This window comes from Mustela nigripes, chromosome 3, assembly GCF_022355385.1.
Source record: "Mustela nigripes isolate SB6536 chromosome 3, MUSNIG.SB6536, whole genome shotgun sequence".
Classification (NCBI taxonomy): Eukaryota; Metazoa; Chordata; class Mammalia; order Carnivora; family Mustelidae; genus Mustela; species Mustela nigripes.
Genome location: NC_081559.1, coordinates 55,515,743 through 55,536,357, shown reverse-complemented (window position 1 = coordinate 55,536,357; position 20,615 = coordinate 55,515,743). Strand labels below are relative to the sequence as shown.

The following is a 20,615-nucleotide window of genomic DNA, read 5'->3' as shown; positions in this document are numbered from 1 at the left end:
TTTTTTTTTTTAAGATTTTATTTATTTGAGAGAGAGGAGCATGAGCGAGCGGGCAGAGGGCCAGAGGAAGAAGCAGGCTCCCCACCGAGCAGGGAGCCCGACATGGTACTCAGTCCTGGGACTCCAGGATCATGACCTGAGCTGAAGGAAGACGCCCAACTGACTGAGCCACCCAAGCATCCTAGCTTTCTTTCTTTTTCTAATAATTGTATATTTAACTATTTACATTTATGGTGCTTAAATGGTTTTACAAAAACAAAAAAGGATGGGTTTGTAATCTCAAAGACACCAAGCAGAAATGGTCCTTAAGATATAAAAAAAGGTTGCACCTGGGTGGCTCAGTCAGTTGGTTGTCTGCCTTCAGCTCAGGTCATGATCCTGGAGTCCCCGTGTGGAGCCATCATCAGGCTCCCTGCTCAGCAGGGAGTCTGATTCTCCCTCTGCCTCCCAGCCAGCTTTGTTCTCTCTCTCTCTCTCTTTTGCTCACTCTCTTGCAGATAATAAAATCTTGGGGGGGGGGGGGGTTATAGAAAAAGAAGAGCTACTACTCAGTTACTGAGTCTTGGTAAAGACCATATAAGAAACTCAGAAATAGGGATGCCTGGGTGGCTCAGTTGGTTGGACGACTACCTTCGGCTCAGGTCATGATCCTGGAGTCCTGGGATCGAGTCCCGCATCAGGCTCCCAGCTCCATGGGGAGTCTGCTTCTCTCTCTGACCTTTTCCTCGTTCATGCTCTCTCTCACTGTCTCTCTCTCAAGTAAATAAATAAATTCTTAAAAAAAAAAAAAGAAAAGAAACTCGGAAATAACCCTTTGGGGCTGGGACAGGGTAGAAATCACTTTTCTTGGAGAGAAAAGTTATAAAGTAAATCTACTGCCTTCTATCTCAGGGATAGCTTTTCCTTTATATTTATTCAGTGCTAGAAATAAAAAAAAATAATGGGAGCTATCCAGAGACATAGTAGAAACTGAACTCGTCTGAAGTCAGAAACTATACTTTGATCCCATTTTTGCTTTAACTAGCTATATAATGTTGGGCAGTTGATAAATGCCTCTTTTCTAATTTTCCTCAAGAAATGAAGACACTGGGGCACCTGGGTGGCTCAGTCGGTTGAGCGGCTGCCTTCAGCTCAGGTCACGATCCCAGGGTCCTGGGATGGAGGCCCATGTTGGGCTCCTTGCTCAGCGGGAAGTCTACTTCCACTCCTTCTGCCCTCCTCCCCCATCCCCCCTTGTACTATCTCTCTCTGTGTCTCAAATAAATAAAATCTTAAAAAAAAAAAAAAAATGAAGACACTGGGACACCTAGGTGGCTCAGTAGATTAAGCACCCAACTCTTGATCACAGGGTCCTGGGGTCGGGAGACCGTTGGCCAGGCTCCCCACTCAACAGGGGGCCAGTTTCTCCCTCTCCCTGTCCTTCTGCCCACCCCCTGCCCCAGCTCATGCTCTCTCTCTCTCTCTCTCTCAAATAAATAAAATCTTTAAAAGAAAGAAAATGAAAACACTGAACTCAATTTGTAAAACTCTTCTTGATCTAAATCCTTTAATTTCATTACTTTACCTTAGTTTAAAAAAGAATCCCTCCATCTAACAATCTAAGATTATGAACCATGGACCAAAATATTTACACTTAAGACTACAGCAGTTTGGGGCACCTGGATGGCTCAGTCAGTTAAGCGTCTACCTTTGGCTCAGGTCACAATCCTAGGGTCCTAGGACTGAGTATTGCTTCAGGATCCTTGCTCAGCGAGCAGCCTGTTCCTCCCTCTGCCTGCCACTCCCCCTGCTCTCTCTCTCTCTCTTTCAAAAGAAAGAATACAGCAAAAGTTATTAAGGAGATGCTTAGCTATCTGGAACTATCCCTGCCGGCTGGGAGCAACTCACCAGAAGCCAGGTGTCAGGAGGGACTGAGACTTTTTGTGTACAGAGGCAGAAACTCACCAAGTACTGTAGAAAATCTGATGACTCATTTTGAGTGGGTTTTATGCCTTCGTTTTGGTTTCTCTATAAATTTCTTAAATAGAAGCCATCAGACCAGCAGGCTCAACACAAACCTGAAATTTTAACAACACCGGAGACACTTCTACCCATGGAACACAGGCACGTTTTAGTAACTTCAATAAAAATTCCCAATGAGTGACTTTATAAGGAAATCCCACTACTATGCACCAGGGGCCATACCAGGGTAAGGGAAGAACCAGACTGAAACGGAAAAAAATGTGCAGTTGACCCTGGAACAACACAGGTGTGAACTACACAGGCCCATTTAGATGCAGAACTTTTCCAGTTAATACTGTGCAATATAGCAAACGTATTTTCTCTTATTTTTACATTTCTTCTCTCTAGCCTACTCTTTTGTAAGAATACAGTATATAATAAATATATAAAATGTGTCAGGTGACTATTTATGTTATTGGGAAGGCTTCCGGTCGACAAGAGGCTATTATGTTCTGGAGAGTTAAAAGTTATACTTGACTTTTTGGGTATGGATGGGTATGGAGGAGGGTGGTCAGTGCCTCTAACCCCCATGTTGTTCAAGGTCATATAAAGACAACGAGGAGAAACTATAAATGGGCACTGAATATTTAAGAGGTCTACCAATCTCAAAGAAATGCTAAGTAAAAACAAATATATGCTGGGACCTACAAAATCAGCAAAAATTATTAAAATCTACAAACACCCAAAACTAGTAAGAGTCAGGCAAGCAGGCACACTCACACACTGCTTACACAGGTGACCACACAATCCCTCTGGGAAACAATCTGGCAAGAGGTACCACAAGCTTCTGAAAAGTTTGTTTTCATTATTAATTCCTTGCCTAGAAACATTCTATTAAAATAATCAGAGATTTGTACACAGGTACCTATTTTCCAGAGGCTTTTTTTTTTAATGAATGAAAAAATCATACCCACACAAAATCATTCATTATAGTACAATAAAATATTAGGCATTTATCAAAGACTAATGACATCAAAAAGGATAAAGCAAAAGACAAAGAATATCCTGGGGCTTTTTTCTTTATTCTTATTAATATTTTCCAAATTTTCTACAAATGAGCACATATTATATTGGGCACAGATTCAAAGACCCATGTTGATTCTCACCTTACCTTCTCTAAAACCGAAATGTATATACTAGCTGACGGCATCTTTAAAAACCGGCATCAGCCAGGCAATGACTGCAACCTCACAGCCGCTGACTGCAAACCTGGGCTGTCACATCTGGTCGAGGGACAATTTTAGCTCTTTCCAGGTTTCAGTCAACAAATCACTTAGGGCCAACTGTGGAAGAAAAATGAACCCTGGAGTTTATCTGAAAGCTTTCCATTAAAATCTCCTTTGAGATCATGAAAGGATGGTGTCAATGTAGTGCAGAGAAAAATGGATATGGCCAACTAGGTCAAAAAAAAGAAGAATTAGGCTCTGAATAGAAATCAGAAATGCTTTAACAAACCTGTTTATATTTTCCTCCAGCTTTTTCTTTTTAAGATTTATTTATTTATTTGAGAGAGAGTGCATGTGTACGAGCACAGAGGCAGGAAGGGAAGGATAGGGAGCAAGAATCCCAAGCAGATCCCGTGCCAAGCATGGAGTCCAAGGCGGGGCTCAATGCCATGACCCCGAGATAATGACCCAAGCTGAAACCAAGAACTGGACGCCCAACCAACTGTGCCACCCAAGCGCCCCTAATTTCCTTGTTTAATGAAAAATATTGAGATACATAAAAATAACTCTAAAGAAAGGAAATCTTCAGTAAGTCAAACATTTAAAGTAATAAAGTACTGTCCGTTAATTGACAGTTCTTTCTTCCTCAGAGGTACATGAAATAGGATATGTTTTATTTTTTTTTTTTTAAGATTTTATTTATTTATTTATTTGACAGAAATCACAAGTAGATGGAGAGGCAGACAGAGAGAGACAGAGGGAAGCAGGCTCCCCGCTCTCTTATTTAACCCTGATGACATCCTTGTCAGGCAGCTTAGTCAAGTAAGGAATTTGTCCAGATTCATGTAAATGGGAGGTGATCAAGCTGGGAGTTGAATCTGTGACTTCTAATTCCAAAGTCTGCTTTTTCTAGACTGTGAGACAGGTATAAGGGACAACAAAGAGAAACTGCTAACCGGGATAACCAGAGGGAACAACAGTCCTGATTCTACCAAAAACCAGCTTGGCCTCTATTCTGTGTTTATATCCTGCCCCAATATTTTACAAAATTTGCTTAAGTGCCCTGGTGAAGAGAAATACAGTATCGTTAGATTGAATTATTTCTGCCTGTTTTGTTGCTTGGGAAACATTTTTGGAGTCCGTTAACAACAAGATACCAAATATCCACAGCTCAGCAAGACAGTCACTGCACTAAATTCCTAAGTAATAGTCCCCAACCACAGAAAATGGGCAATGCAGCACAGAATAATCAAAAGCAGCTTCATATTTTCCGGATAAAACAAAGCATCGTTTGTACTAGGGCATTTTTAGAAGGTACCACTGAAAACCAGACTGCAGCCTGGAAAGGCTTAAAATACCACATTTAACAATCACATCAATGGCTTTTAAACTTTAGAGGCAAACAGCTTCCTTTTACTACAAATTCAAAGTAAAGGATTAGATGCAAAGCTAACAGATTAATTCAGTACATACTCAAGTTTATAGAGACTATCCAATGCCTTAATTAACACCATTATAAGTGCACTTAGCCGACCAGCTGGGTTTTAACGAAGAAAAGGTGAAGGTCAAATGTCTTTTTTTTTTTTAATAAATTGCTTCAAACTTAAAAAAAAAATAATGAAACTGAAAGGGAAAGACTAATAAACGATTATTTTAGCATATTAAGTAACCCTTCCTTCATCAGTCTGTATTTTAATTGAGGCAGTACCACAATTAAAAGTTCACCAAACTTTGTTCTTCAGCCTCAGTGTGGAGCTACTTCCACACCAAGACAGAGCAACTAGAAAAGGTGGACAGGACAAGAGGCTATAGTTTCAAGATTAGCAGAAAACAGGAGAAGGGATGCATACAGAGGGAGAGGACCAATCCTCTCTTGGAGGGCGATGGGTCTTGTCTGCCTAATGCTTCCAGAAAGATGCCACAATCTCTGGGATTAAAAGAAAAAAAACAGAACTGTTATCAGCTGTGAGCTATAATTATTGCAAAGATGTTAGATAGGGGTGCCTGGGTGGCTCGCTCAGTCAGTGATGTATCTGCCATCAGCTCAGGTCATGATCCCAGGGTCCTGGGATCCAGCACCACATTGGGCTCCTCGCTCAGCAGAAAGCCTACTTTTCCCTCTTCCACTCCCCATGCTTGTGCTCCCTCTCTCACTGTGTCTCTCTGTGTCAAATAAGTAAATAAAATCATAAAAAAAAAAAAAGATGTTAGATAAAAATCAGGATTCATTTCTTGGAGACCAATAGGGGAAAAAAAAGGTCCAAAAAACTAACCACATCATTTATTCACTATGTGGATGCAGTAGTTATTCTAACGAGCTATACTAAATATCTATGCTTGGTTTTTGTAGTAGAGGGCACCTGCCCATGTCGATGACAGAAGAATCCTCCACAGTACACGGCTTGGTGGGAGGTGAAGTCCACTTTGCCCTACAGATGCAAAGAAGTCAAAATACACATTTGTCCAGCCTCTCTTGCAGCTAGAAGCCAGGCATGGGAATCAGGCTCAGCCATTTAGATACACTTGCCCCACACTTTCAGTTTTTCCTTGGCTCTCTTAAGCATTTTCTCTTCCAGATGAACTTTTTAAACAACTAGTTATGTCGTGTTTAAAAAAAAAAAAAAAAATGACAGCGCTTTTCTGGACAGTGAAAATACTCTGTATGATACTATATCAATAGATACAGATCACTGCATATTTGTCCAAACCCAGAGAATGTACTATACCAAGAGTGAATCCTGATGTAAACTGTGGGATATGCGTGACTATGATGTGTCAGTGTGGGTTCATCAGTTGTAACAAACATACTGCTCTGGTGGTGGGTACTGATCCTGGGGGAGGCTCTTTATGAGTGGGGACAGAGGCTACATGGGAAATCTCTGTACCTTCTGCTCAGTTTTGCTGCAAACATAAAACTGGTATAAAACAACAAGGTCTTTAAAAATAAAATAGTTGGGATTTCATTAGGGACTAAATAGAATGCACAGGTAATTCTGTAAGAGACAGTTGGTTTAAAATATTGCATTTGCCCCTTTGGAAACACTGTATTTCTTTCCATTTATTAGGTCTTCCGTTGAGTGCTTCAGCAAAGTTTTCTCTTCAATGTAAGGTTTGCACATTTTTTCTTAGGTTAATATTTAAAGTTTTATTATAAATTGGGACATTACCCTGTGCATTATCTAAACAGTGTTGTACAGAAAAGATATTAATTTCCTACACTGTTTTTCTACCAACTCTAAACTCATTTTGGTCCAGATTTGTATCAGAATACTCTCAATATACTCACAGTACAGTAATTATTTAATTTTTAAATAGATTTAATCATAGTAACATGAAAGTTTTTTGATAGCGAAGTTCACTTAAAATAAAAAGATGTGGTTTCTCCTTGGAGAGCCTCAAATAAATACTACACTGTTTTGGATCAAGGTCTTACATAAGAGCAGGAAAGGAAGGAGAAAAAGAAGAAGAAGAAAAAAAAAAAAATATATATATATGCCCTCATCTACCTCTCTCCACATTGTGGTTTAATATGGATTTTTGCTCCCTCTGGCCTAACTCAAGGTCAAGAGAAGCACAGTGTTCATTTACACTGATGGAACAGCAAGAACAAGGCAAGTGTATTTTCCCCCAAAACATTTAAGTTTTTAATACTGTACTCTGACACAATTCTACTGCTTCCAGAAAACAAGTTTTGCTTAGCTGTAAGCATTTCTTAGGTTAGCCAAAAAAATAAAAATGCTATTTTTAAGATTTCAGTGTTCAATAGTTTAATACTATACATATTTCAAATACCTTTATATACATATAAATTTCAATACCTGCTAAAATTTTACTGGTAATTTAAAGTAGATACATGTGACATTTCCTTTTAGGGATAGGAACTGAAGGTGTACCAACTTTTCAATATTTCTGAAAAGTATTTGTTTTCTTTTGAATACTAAATTTAACTCAATGATTAGGTTTTCTAAATTCTCAAAGCCGATTTTTAAAAAAAGAGGTTCAGGGCGCTTGGGTGGCTCAGTGGGTTAAGCCTCTGCCTTCGGCTCAGGTCATAATCTCAGGGTCCTGGGACTGAGCCCCATAGCGGGCTCTGCTCGGCGGGGAGCCTGCTTCCCCCCACCCCGCCTACTTGTGATCTCTGTCAAATAAATAAATAAAAATCTTTTTAAAAAATTTTAATAAATAAAGGTTCAAGATTATAAAAACAACCTACAAAGGATATATAAAATGCTGAGCTCAAGGTTTTAGACAAAAATATTTCCTAAATTTCTGTAATTGTGAGTTCGAGTACATAGAAATGAATTTTCCTTTGTCTTTGCAACAAATATTGGTTTTAATTGGAAACAGTAGAGCAAAAATTTTCCATATTGCAGGAGATACTATTACTCAAGTTTCAGGGCAGTCTCTGTAGATTAGCCAGCTTTAATTTACAGAGAAAACTTAGTTATGATCTACTTATATAATGAGAGTTGGCACAGAGCTCAACATATGAATGGTCAAATTCCAAGTATATTCCCCCAATGATCTTGTGACATAACTTCACCAAGATTTAAAATTCCATCTGCTTTGTTCCCCAACTAACACAACCAGGTTCTAGTTAAGAGAAAAAAAAGGCACATACCATACAGAATTTATGAGAAATGTTCCCATTGCTTTTTCAAGTTGGTTTGCATTAGGCAAAAGCCATACTGTGGGAATTATTATGTAGAAATGATTCAGAAAAAACAGTAGTTGCTCTTAAAGACCTGAGAGGGGAATAATCCCAAAATCACATGCTCTAATACTGGAAAAGTTACAAATGCAAACTATGTTCACTGTCTGGCCATTCTGAAAGGCAGGGTGCCCCAAATCGTTACTGTACTGTCTGTCATTTCACGGGCACTGGTCAAAGAGGATGGGGAGGGGGTGGGTGTCTGTCGTGAAAGACTCCATTACTAAGTAGGGAGTTTTGGCTTGGAGACCCAGGCCACTGGTTGGGCCGCTTCAGCTAGACAGACAGCTTAGGACCTAACTTTATGCTGGAAATTACAAAGACATCTAAAGAAGCAAGTAACAAAGTCCCTAGGATGAATGTCAGATGAGCCAAAACTTGGAAGGGGGGGGGGTAGATTTTTTTAAAACTGCTTTCAGAGAAATAAAGAGAAGGATATTTTGGCCTTGACCCAGCAGAGGGTGAATGTACTCCTGGACAGAAATTATGTGAACTGAAAATTCTCCATAGTAACAATTCTAATTAATTATTCAATGGTAGGGGTTGGTTTCTTAAGGTTAAAAGCTGACTCTGGTCTCTTATTTCTGTCATTAAAAACTGAATTCTTTTCTTTGTATCTGCTTATGCAGGGATAAGGAGAAGCTTCTAATGGAATCTTAACAGTAACTTTTAGTAAAGTTACTTTTAGTAAAAGACTCTACTTTTAGTAAAGACTCTACTTTTAGTAAAGTTTGCCATTCTGCAGGCTTTTTAGTTTAAGGGGTAACAGAAAATCTGTTTAAGTTCTATGTAACTAAAAAGTTTAAGCCCGCTTATTCTATTATGTAAGTAACTATCTGTAAACAACAGATAAATGTTGTCATAACATTAAATACATTATATGTAATTATACACATACATTTTATGTAATAAAAGGTACTACAAGATCTTTTCAATTGAAGAGTTCACTATAATTCAGTGATGTTTTAGCAATAAGTACTTATTTATACTTTAATAGAAATTAAAAACTGAAGTATTATTCAATAAACAGTAACTCAGGAAACCACTTTCCAACTCTGAACTATCATAAGTTTGCAGAATAAAATAGCACATTTTGGGGAAATTAATTCATGCTAATAGATTTTTATTGTACAATAATGGTAAACAATATGTAATTTTTCTAGAAAAGTAGACCACTAAGGAGTCACCAAAATAACCTTAGAAGAGTCTGTCGCATGGAATGCAATGAAGAGTCACACTGACCACATAAGCACCAGAAGTTTACAAACAGAAATGAAATCCAAGCCAAATTAAGTAGCTTTCATCTAATGAAAACTAGCAGTCTGGCACTGAGTGAGGCTACACCTGTTAGGCAGAAAATTTGATACTCAAAAGAGGAGGACCAGTCAGCCAGCTGTTGGTTAAACATATAAAATACAATCACATGTGGGAAAAAGGAAAGGGCTTTCTAGAAACCAAATTCCTGGACACACCCGCTATCCCTCCATGTCTATAACTGACTTGTCTCTGAATCTGAATGATCTGTTAAAATCATGAACCTTCGAAGTGTTCTGGGGCAGGACTTGGTTTGTAACACAAACTCACTTTCCATAAGAAAGCTCAGAAACAGGGGCACCTGGTTGGCTCAGTTGGTTGGGCATCTGCCTTGGACTCAGGTCATGATCCCAGAGTACCAGGATGGAGTCCCACACCAGGCTCCCTGATGAGCGGGGAGTCAGCTTCTCCCTCTGCCCCTCACCCCACCCGTGTTCTCTCTCACTCTCTTGGTCTCTCTCAAATAAGTAAAATCTTTAAGGGAAAAAAAAAAAAAAGTTCAGGAATACATTTAGTTTCTCATAGCTTCCAGTATTAGTGCGTCCTAACCCAAAACACTCCTCGAACCCAACTCCCATGCAACAGCTCCGCCCAGCCTAGAGTGCCCAAGTGTCTCTGCCCCACAGCCCCATGCTTGTTCGCGCTGCTCGCACATACCTGTTTCCTTCCTGCTCCCCTTGCCTCCCTCTCGGCTCTTCTTCAGCACAGCTTTTAACATTTTCAACACTCTTTTTCTTCTAAAGAGAAAAGGAGGGGAGGGAAGAGGAATTAGGGATTGTGAGCTGGAACAGAACTTACATATTGACACAAAAGGTAATTTGGCCTCTAACAGATTGCTTAGCAGAATATAAAGATACCTGGAGTTTTACAGTCATTTTCTGTGAAAAAACTAAGCTGGGGAACTACATGTTAAAGACACAAGGAGTATTTTATAACTTTTACTGAAGTGATCATAAGTTCATGGACTTGTTATAAAAGTTAAATACACACACACATACACACACACACAAAACAGGCCCTTCTCAGCATTCCACAACTAATTAAGGTTACGAGGCTAAATCTGGGCACATGACCATAGCAGTTCTGGCATAAGAATTCAGATCTCCCAGGCCCAGCTCATCTAAAGAAAACATTAGAACAGAGAATCAAGGAGATAATGGTTAAGAAGAAAGCTGCATGGTTAGAGGCATGGTTTGCAGATGCTACTGATTACATAACCACAAGGAAAACATTTTGGAAGTTTATCAGATTAAAACATACCTTATAAGCATTTGCAAAATAAATACAATGGAAACACATTTTAAACTCCCTGAGCCACCCAGGTGCCCCGGAAACACATTTTAAAGCTGACGTTGGGGGACCCAATCAAACAGCATTCGCGGCAGTGGTTTTTTTCACTACATACAGTTAGGACTTGGGGTGGGGGGGGGATCAGGAGGAAAGCAGAATAGTCTGTGGCACTACAGCTGAATCCTTTAAATGATAAGCTGCATTTTTAAACTGGGTTGTACCAAGCATGGAGAAACAACACAATGGCCCAGGCCTAAGATGAAACCTAAAACCCTCCCTATAGCAAGAGACAGACAAAAGGACCATTATTTCATCAGTCTCCTGCAGCTCTCTTTTCCCTCCAGCAACTCAGAGGAGACGGCAGCACAACTCCCCACAGTAACAAATCCGCACGGGTTCTGTTACCCATCGCACCCTTGTTAACGCACTAAGGACAGGAAGGCGGAAGGCAAGCAGGTTGCCCCTGGAAGAAGGAAGAGGGGGAGGGGAGCTAAGAGGGAGAAACCCGTATATGAAGAGGGCCTCCCTTAGCTCCCCTCCCCGTGAGCCTGAATGCTTGAAAGGGCCTCCGGGTAGCTCCCCACACAACTGTTCCAGCCCAGAGTTAAGCAGAGCCTCTGCACAGAGAGGAAAGGGTCCCTAAGCACCACACACGGTGACCTTCGTATCATTTCGTCCGGGCCTGTATTTATTTTTCTGGGTCCTTTGTTTGCCTGACAGAGAAACAGAGACTCTGTAAGGCTGACTGCCCAGAGGTCACACAGCTAATTAATAGCAGGGCCCGAATCCAAATCTGCAGACTCCCAGCCAGGGTCCTCCTCCTCCCACCGCTCTGCCTCTCCTACCAGAAAATGAAAGCTTGGGGCAACAGCTACCAGACAAGTGAACAAACAAAAATCAACAAACCAACCCAGCCTAGAGATACCAGAAAGACAGTATCATTAAGCAGAATTTGGAGAAAGCTGTAGCACAGTTTGATAGGGTTAAATCACCTTACAAACAGGTCCTCTACACACAAAACAGCCATGGCTTACAGCTTAATTCTTGTTTAAAATGCTGCTTCAGGGGCACCCGGGTGGCTCATTCCTTAAGGGTCTGCCTTTGTCTCAGGTCATGATCCCAGGGTCCCTGGATCGAGCCCCCCATCAGGCTCCTGCTAAGCAGGAAGCCTGCTTCTCTCACTCCCCCGCTTGTGTTCCCTCTCTCTCTGGGTCTCTGTCAAATAAATAAATAAAATCTTTAAAATAAATAAATAAAATAAAATAAAATGGTACTTCTGTAAACCCAGGTGCAAAGATTTGGGTTTCACAAGAAGGGCAAGCACTGAATCCGGGAAGACAACCACAGTGTGCTTCTACAGCGTAACTACGGAAACACAAATTTCTCTTGATGGTCATGCGGAAAACACAGCAAAATGTTGTGTAAAAAATGGTGGACAAAATTCAGTAATAGCTGCCTGCTCAGCACAGATATTTTCTTTCCCAAATCAATCAACCTAACTTCAGGATTTGTCATTTCATGAAGACTACATACTTTAAAAAGAAAAAGAAAACATGCCAACAGAGCTTGGCCACGGTCCCTTGGCGAGCTCTCCGGGAGCCCCACACTTCTCTGGATCTCAGACTAGCTCAAGCCCCACTATGGTGGTGAGGCTGCCGGGGATCCATCACCCTGGTCATCTCCAACCCGCAGCAGATCTGCTGTGCCACTGGGAAGACATGTTCCACGGGACAAGGACTAGGACACGCTGACTCGGCAATCTCATGCCAGACACCTTGGATGCCTACTTTGGGGAGCTCGGCTGTTTTCAGGATCGTCATATCTTCCACATCAGTGGTCTTGAGTCAAGTGAAAGAGGCTATCAGATAGCCACTCTCACTTTTCTTTCCAGTTCCTGCTTTCCTCCATAAATAGCAAGTCAAGGGGAAAAGCTTTAATTTATATTCTAAGACCCATTGTGACCTGGAAAAACGTCCAATGAGTCTACCTGAGTGCAAAAGTCACTTCGGCTGCCATTTCTTTAAATTATATACTTTTGAAGGAGAGAGAAAAGACCAGCCTCCAGACCAGCTTCTGAAATTCTCTAATGGGAGAAAACTTCCCATCATTTTCATTTAAAAGAAAATAAAATGTGAGAACAGGACGTTAACCTTAGAAGACCAACGACCTGCAGGTACCTACATTTCCTTACTTTTCGACTGTCATTCAACATGCGAGTTCCCCAAACACCACAGGTTCTTCTTTTTAAAATGCCCAGAAGTTACATAAAGTACAAAACTGACTTTCACTTTTTGATTTCTCATTTACCATATAGTCTTTGAGGATAGGTACAATGTCTCCATGTTCTGTGTTAGAATTCTGCACAGTGATTACAGTGATAGATAAAATATAACAAAGATCACCCTGGGTAAAATGGGGAGGATTTCAAAGCAAGGCAAAATCTTTTTTGGCTTGTAATTACAACAGCACCATCATAACCATGACCAGCTTGTCTGAAATCACAGAATAACACCAGTATTAAAATTTTCCTCTTCTGGAGTGCCATACTGCCTGTTTACACAATTCCAAGTTGAATCTGTGAGCTGAGGGCAGGGACTATGTTTATTCTTTAATACAAACAGAAGCCAGAACACAGGCTTCGCACCCACTCTGTTCTCAGTATTTGTTGACAGATTTAACTAGGCTGCAATGAACACAGATGAGCGATTTCCTCCAAATCAAGCAATTAGCCAACATTTACAGCAGTTTATAAGTTACAAGGAACATTCCTATATATTTTCATTTGCAAGGAATGCCAGAAAATGCCGTTAAATCCACGTGACATCAGGCAATGAGATACTAGGGAGGAAAATGCTGCATTTCATAATACCCCTTCATGTTCACACCTGAATTAACCTTAAAGATCTCAGGATCACAAAATCTTATTATCCAGTTATCCTGAATTTGTGCACAATCCATTGGAAGAAGCTTCTTCCATCAAACAGTTTATCTGACCTCAGAGCAAAGCTGCTTCTGAAGGCGCCTCCCTTCATCAAGCAAACCAGAACAGCAATATTTACAAGTGAAACACGGAAAACTAAGTTGTACTTAATTAAGGGTTTCCACTCCCAGAAAAGGGAGACATCAAAAACATCCTCAACTTTGAGGGTTTGAAATTTTTTTCCAACCAAGATTTGACTCAGCTGTATAATACCCATATCCTCTGTATAGCTACTTTTAGAATTTACTTTCCATTAGCAATCTTTAATGGTTACTAAAAGAAAGGAAATGTGCGGCGGCAGTGGGGTGTCTGAAGCACCTTTCAAGATAAATAATATATAGAATAGAGCAAGTCAAGAAAACAAAGCAGAACAGAGACCACAAAAGGAAACAAAGAGGCCTGCTAGATGGGGCACTGGCTGTTGGCTGGAAATTCACGGAAAACTGCGTTATAGAAGCTTCCTGAAAGCAAGAGCCATATCTCAACATTCTTTCAGAGCTCCCATGAGGCTGGGAAAAAACAACCCTTGATGAATACTTGAAATTCCAGTAGGTCTCTCTCTCCACTCCCCACTTTTTTTTCCCCCTATAGTAGAAAAAGCCCAGGAACAGACTTAATCCTCCTAGCCCTGGTCAAGTCATTGAACTTCTCTAGGATTTAGGATTCGTCCAGAAAAGCTGGGGAAAACAAAGAGTGGCTACTGACCAATCAACCAGAAAGTGTATGATGTTACTGCCCAATTTCCACTGCTGCTATGGTATCACTGGGCTATCGTTTATTCACCAAGACACGAAGGCTCAACCATTCACTTTTTATTCAAAGCCACTGCACAAACGGTACCTCTAATTCTACTGCTCTTCATAGTTAGGCTTGTTGTAGACAAAAAGACTTCCAATTGGAGTATGCCTTATTAAAAAGCATAGCAAATTTACAGCCCCAAGTAATCTGAATTTAAAAGATTTCTGGGCATGAAGTCTCAACTCAAACATTTTCTGATGCACAAGTGGAAACGCTCCATTAGACTGAAATCGCTTTCAGCCCATATTTTAAATATTATCTAAAATAGAGAAGTTGCTTTAGGGAAAAAAAAAAAAAAACCCTCTCCTGGGGCACCTTGCTGGCTCAGTACTAGAACATGTGACTCCTGAACTTGGGATTGGGAGTTGGTAGCCATATGGTGGGTGTAGAGATTACTTAAAAAAAAATTTAAAACCTGACTCTCTCAAGCTGGTATTTCAAGTTACTAGAAAACTACTAATGTGCAAGTGTGTTCAAAGAAGTTCTCACATTGTGAACTACCTGGGAAAAAGGGTATTTCACTTGAGGAGGAAAATATGAACAAGCTACTTCCTTCTGGCTCCAAGAGCCTTTTTTTTTTTTTTTTTTTTTTTTTTTTTTTTTTTTTTTTTTTTGTTTTTTTTTTTTTTCTTTTTTTTTTTTTTTTTTTTTTTTTTTTTTTTTTTAATTTTGTGAGATCTGTTGAGCCCAACTTTTAACACTATTTCCTCCATAAAGCCTTCCCAGGCCATGGGCAGTCAACTCTACTAATCCCTCCCGGCACCTAGCAATGTACCTTCCAGATAACAAATACTAAGTACATTTTTTTAAATGAATGAATAGCAGGTTGTCATAGAAGGAAATTCAAAATCAATGGCCATTCTCCCCCACAAGGGGTCTGGACCAATAACTTCAGAAATTTTCTGCTACCAACCACTAGTTTCCAAGTTTATGGTCAAAGTTATCTGGCCCCTACACAATCAACAACTCAATTCCACAGCAGGATCTGTTCTCTTATCAGGTCTTCAGAAGGCTGCCAGGAGATTTTATTTCAGTATTTTAAATACACATTCAGAAGGGAGAAGTACAAGGACAGAAAAGCCAAAATCTGAAATCAATACATTCTCCTTCAAACTAGGAAAAGCTCAGATAAGGAGATAACCAAGGGCAGCATCCCTGGAGATAAGCCTTTTGCCTCCCAGGCCAAGGGCTGTCGCAAAGGACTGAGCACTGGTCTCACAAAAGCCCCTGCTTACCCAGAAGCAGTCTTCAGGTTGGATGCTCCTCTCAACCAAGCAACTCCCTCCCCACCCCAACAGCAATATGCTCCAAACCAGAAGACAAAACAGCTGCGATACTAAAACCACACCACCATCCAGACATTCATAGATATTTAGATTTATTTGGGAAAGTAAAGGCATTTCTCAAGTCCACTTCAAAAGCCACCTTGGGACGCCTGGGTACCTCAGTTGGTTAAGCAGCCAACTCTTGGTTTCAGCTCAGGTAAAGGTCTCATGGGTCCTGGGATCAAGCCGCAAGTCATTGTCGGGCTCCACACTCAGGGGGGAATTGGCTTGAAAGAGTCTCTCTCTGCCCCTCTCCCTACTCGTGCAAGCTCTCTCTCTAGTAAATAAAGGTTTAAAAAAAAAAGCCACCTCAAAACTGCTCAAAGCCTTCCTCCAGTAGGCTGTGAGCCAGGACAGTCAGACCTTGCCCCACTCCCCACCCTGGCACAGTATTTGTTTTGTTGCTTCAATACCAGGAGACATGTTGGGGAGGAACATAATTATAATCCATCTGTAATTCTCAAAGGGAATGGCTGTATCTCAGAACAGTCTACCATCCTTTAATAAATTTAAACAAATGTAACAGCCTCATCTAAAATGCAAGGTCCTGAGCATCAGAGGAACTTATCCTGACTCTCCTGGGTCAGCAAGCGGCAGACAGAGCTGGGGTGACAACCTGATTGTCCAATTAAGGAAGCAGCACTGGGCTAGAGATTGCAGTTTTTCATTCTACACAAATTCTTAAGTATCTGTACCAAAAGCAAAGAGAGACACAAAGTCAAGCATAATATGATAGAGAAGAAAAGAAAGTCAACAAACATAGGCAGGAAGCTAGGAGTTCATGCCTCCATTTTCTCTATGAAGTAAAAATAAGATGGGGTGCTTGGGTGGCTCAGTCGGTTAAGTGTCTGCCTTGGCTCAGGTCATGGTCCCGGGGTCCCTGCTCAGCAAAGAGTCTGCTTCTCCCTCTGTCCCTCCCTTCACTCGTGCTTATTCTCTCTGAAAATTTTTTTTAAAAAACCTTTAAAGTAAAAATAAGGTATGAGAGGAGCAGTAAAAGTTGAAAACAGCCTTTGTAAAAGAGAGGAAGGCAAGCACAAGATTACAAGGACAGCTGAACAGCTCTGACTGCCCAGTCCGGGTTGCAGACCAAGACTTGGCACCAAATAAGGAATCTATGCATCTGTGTCTTCTGATGTTCAGCCCCAGGACCCCCCGAGGACGAGAGGGCTGATCAGTGACTGAGTGTCTGCAGCACAAGTCCAGGAGGACTGAGAAGGTTGCCCACGTGACATCCTTGGAGCCGTGCGCCACAGAGTCAGGACTGGCCAGGAAGGCAGTGAGGCCCTCAGAGGTCTGATGGCCTGCAAAGACAGGGATGGGGTCTCAAGGACATCAAGGAACAAACACAGCCAGACGAAGTGAATGAGGGAGTTGAGAAAGAGTCCGGTCCTTTAAATGAATTTTTAAATTTTGGATATGGAATAACACCAGGCAATGATGAAGGCCACATGATGGCCAAAAGCATGGTTTAGTCAAGTGGTCGGCCTTCTAACGAGGGTGGCTGGAAATAACTTGATTCTTAGTGTGGGAAAGGGCCATTCAGGTGCTTACTACAGTAATGGAGGCAGCATCTGGGCTATCAACTGTCATCCTAATAGCTAGTATTTAATAAGCATTTACTGTATGTCAGGTAAAGAGTTTTACATACATATGTAATCTCTTTTAATCCTTAAAAAAAAAAAAAAAGACCCCAAAAAACCCTGTGAGACAGTTTATGGATTTTTTTTTTTTTTTTTATAACCAAGGAAGCTGAGAAGCTTTGATTCACAACTTCCACAAAGTGACACAGTGTGTAAAGGTAAAGGCGGTCCTGGAACTTGAAAGCCCAGGCACCAAGTGGCTGCTTCCAAAGCCTTCAATGAACCTGAGGGCCGGGGTAGGGAAGTGACCAGGAGAGCACATAACACATGCCTTAAAGACAAGGTGGCTTTTGCAGAAGGGTGAAAGTGTAGCCGTTTTGGATTCACCCACGGTGCGCTGGGAGAAAGCCAACATCAACTCTGAGCCCCAGCGGCCACGAGGTCAGAAGCCCACAGAGGACCACCTAGGGTTTGAATACGGAGCAGAGTCTTTGAACGTGTTCCCATCCTCTCACAGAGCCCTGTAGAGGACGTGACTAGGGTCACAGGATGTTGCCCCACAAGGTCTGCAGCAGCTGGAGACCCAAGCCCCAATCCTCACCATGGCAGTTAGCTCCACAGACAGCCTCACGGAACCCATTTTTGTCACTTTCCCCTTCTTCCTTTCTGTGAAGTTTTCCACTTGTATTGTACAACTGAGCTATCAACTCCCAGTTGGTCCGTACAACTACACGGACCAACTTCTTGATGTCTGGCAATTACAACTCCCTGAATAAAGATAGAAGGCATTCCATAAGCAAGATGACTTTGGGCAAGTCATCACTGAATGTCACCCCTTCACGGACTCATCTGTATGACAGGGATTCTGCTCCCTTTCCTGCTTGACTGGACAATCAGGCCTCTTCCACCTGCAGGTACTATGATTTTGTGGGGAAAACTTTATTTCCGGTTCATAAGACCTCTGTCATCACAGTAGCTGAAAAACCATCACCACAGAAGAGAAAAGAGCTCCTGGCTGGAGTCTTGGGCAGGGTGATAAGCCTTTACAGGAAAAGGAGAAGAGACCTTGAAGACACATCAGAAAGTCCATTTTTCAGAAACTGTTAAAAGGCACTCAATCAATCAATGCCAGCAGAATGAAGTCTGGTATTATAAATCTAAAGAAATTAAGTTTTTTAAATTGCACGGCATCTGGCCTCAAAGTGAAAAAGGTCAAACAACTTCAAAGATGCCCCGTGAAAGGCAGCTATTCATTACACAAAAATCTCTTGCTTATGTAGCTGACAGATGGATCATTCACTTAAAGCCCTGGAACAGAAGACATCAAAATCCCTCCTCCACTTCTGTCAGTGACTCTTGAGGATGCTCCGAACAAGGTTATAACCTGCCCCCAAGCCCTTGATTTCATTAGGATCGGAGTTCCCAATACCCAGTGTAGTTTTTCAGAACTCCCCCAGGTGACTGAACTGTGCAACCCATAACATCTATTTGACACGAACTCTGTACCAGGCCCTGTTCGAAGCATGTAGACCACAGAGAGTTACTCCTCACAACCACCCTCCGCAGAAGGTACTATAAATATCTCCATCTACAAAGACACGGAGAGGCTAGTGATCTGTTAGGGTCACATAGCTCATGGGAGCACAGCCAGGTTCCCCATCCCAGTAGTTGTGCTCCAGAGCCTAACACAACACAGTCTCTATCTTATGCCCTTTTTTTTTTTGGCTAAAAATGAGACAGACTAGCTTTCAGGGGCCTGATGAGGTGGTCAAAGAGACAAAACTTCCTAATAGGACAGAGGGGAAAAAAAATCATCTTTGGCCGCACACACACACCCCTCCACCCACAGCAGCATCCCATGTCTCAAATCTATCCTGAAAAAAGAAAAACTGCCTCTTGGGAGAGAATCCTACTGTGTACTCGCTCAGGCACCTCGGAGTTATTTCAAACACCAGTGTTATCAACATTGGTGACCTGGAGGCATCATACCCCAAAACGCAAGCAAGCACTTGGATTTGTGAGCTTATGGAAGAACAACACTGTCAGTTGGGCCAGATCACCGGTGGGGAAGAGTATGTGGGACAGAGACCACAGTGTCACATGGGCAACGCTTCCCCTATTCTTAACACCCCGAAGTTAGGAGCACTGTGATTCATGAGAGGCTCAAAACCCCACCCCCCATCTCACTGAATGAACTGCATAAAGCCTGTTGAAAGGGGATGAAAGGTGGCAAAGGTATCCTGGTGTCCAGGCTTTCTTTTTCTGGGCAGCTTTACCCAGATATAGATATAATAGGGTTTTAACCAAGGTTATCAAGTTCTAAAATAAAACTAGGGAATGCCTACCATGGTAACACAATGAAGAGCTAAATGAAATTCATACAAGTCACACGGCATTCTCCCCTCCATAGTTAAAGCAAATAATATCAACACACAGAGCACTGTATAGTCTTAAACCTGAAATTTGTAAGGGAAACCATTTTGGCCATAAACACTTGGTTGCAGTAAGCAATCTTAAAGGGGACTGCTTACAGGGGCCCATTAAGAAAGGTTACCCAGATATGTGCTTTGGTGAGTGCTGTGAAGTGTGTAAACCTGGTGATTCACAGACCTGTACCCCTGGGGATAAAAATATAGGTTTATAAAAAATAAAAAATTTAAAAAAAAAAAAAAAAAAAAAAAAAAAAAGAAAGGTTACCCAGAAATGGTAGAGGGTCATTTTTTTTTTAATTCACTCCAACAGCCCCCAAATGGGGGAAAGTCAGAGTCCCCAAAATCAAAGACAATTCATGCTAGGAAACAAAAACCAAATGGGTTGACTTCCCCCCCTCCCCACGTTAACGAATCTGGTCTCAGAGTATGAGAGAGCTACAAGGGTGCCATCTGAGGCAGGAGTCTGTGACCTTTTAAGTATCATGGACTGCTTCAATAACCCAGATCCTCTCAGAGTGTTTCTGAATGATTCTGACAAAGAATATACCCTTACAAAGAAAATCAATTATACTGAAACACAGATATAAAAATATTTAAACAGCAAAAGGGGGAGAATAGTCAATGTGTGCTTAACGCACACAAGACACAGCAGCAGGTCTAAAAGCTACTGCCATTCTCTAAGCAAAGATGAGCATAAGCGATAGTTTCAACTATCTCCCACAACATGATACAAGAATCTAATTTCTACTTGCCAAAGCCACAGGTGCTACTGACCATATGTGAGGCTGCCCACTTTCATGACAGAGAAAAAGCGACATTCTAGAGATCTTGAAAACCAAGAAGTCATTTTTTTCCCCACCCACCCACATTTACAGATCCCCTGAAGTGCATCCAAGGACCCCAAGAACTAGAGACTCTGACCCAAAGAATCAGTCAGACTCAATGGGACAACTACGCAGACGTGCTAAGTGCTCTGCTAATAGCCCAGGAGCCAGGAGCTTCTAGAAACACAGAA

General features: G+C 41.4%; 1 protein-coding gene across 6 annotated transcripts in view; it reads right to left on the bottom strand.

Moving 5' to 3' along the window:
• TANC1 (tetratricopeptide repeat, ankyrin repeat and coiled-coil containing 1) overlaps nucleotides 1–20,615 on the bottom strand; it is a 227,620-nt gene that overhangs the window by 139,841 nt on the left and 67,164 nt on the right. For all 6 annotated transcript variants that reach the window (XM_059394028.1, XM_059394032.1, XM_059394031.1 and 3 more), the window contains exon 2: nucleotides 9,850–9,929. In XM_059394028.1, the coding sequence (XP_059250011.1) occupies nucleotides 9,850–9,910 (61 nt within the window). In that variant the 5' untranslated portion in view covers nucleotides 9,911–9,929. The remainder of the gene's footprint in view (nucleotides 1–9,849; nucleotides 9,930–20,615) is intronic.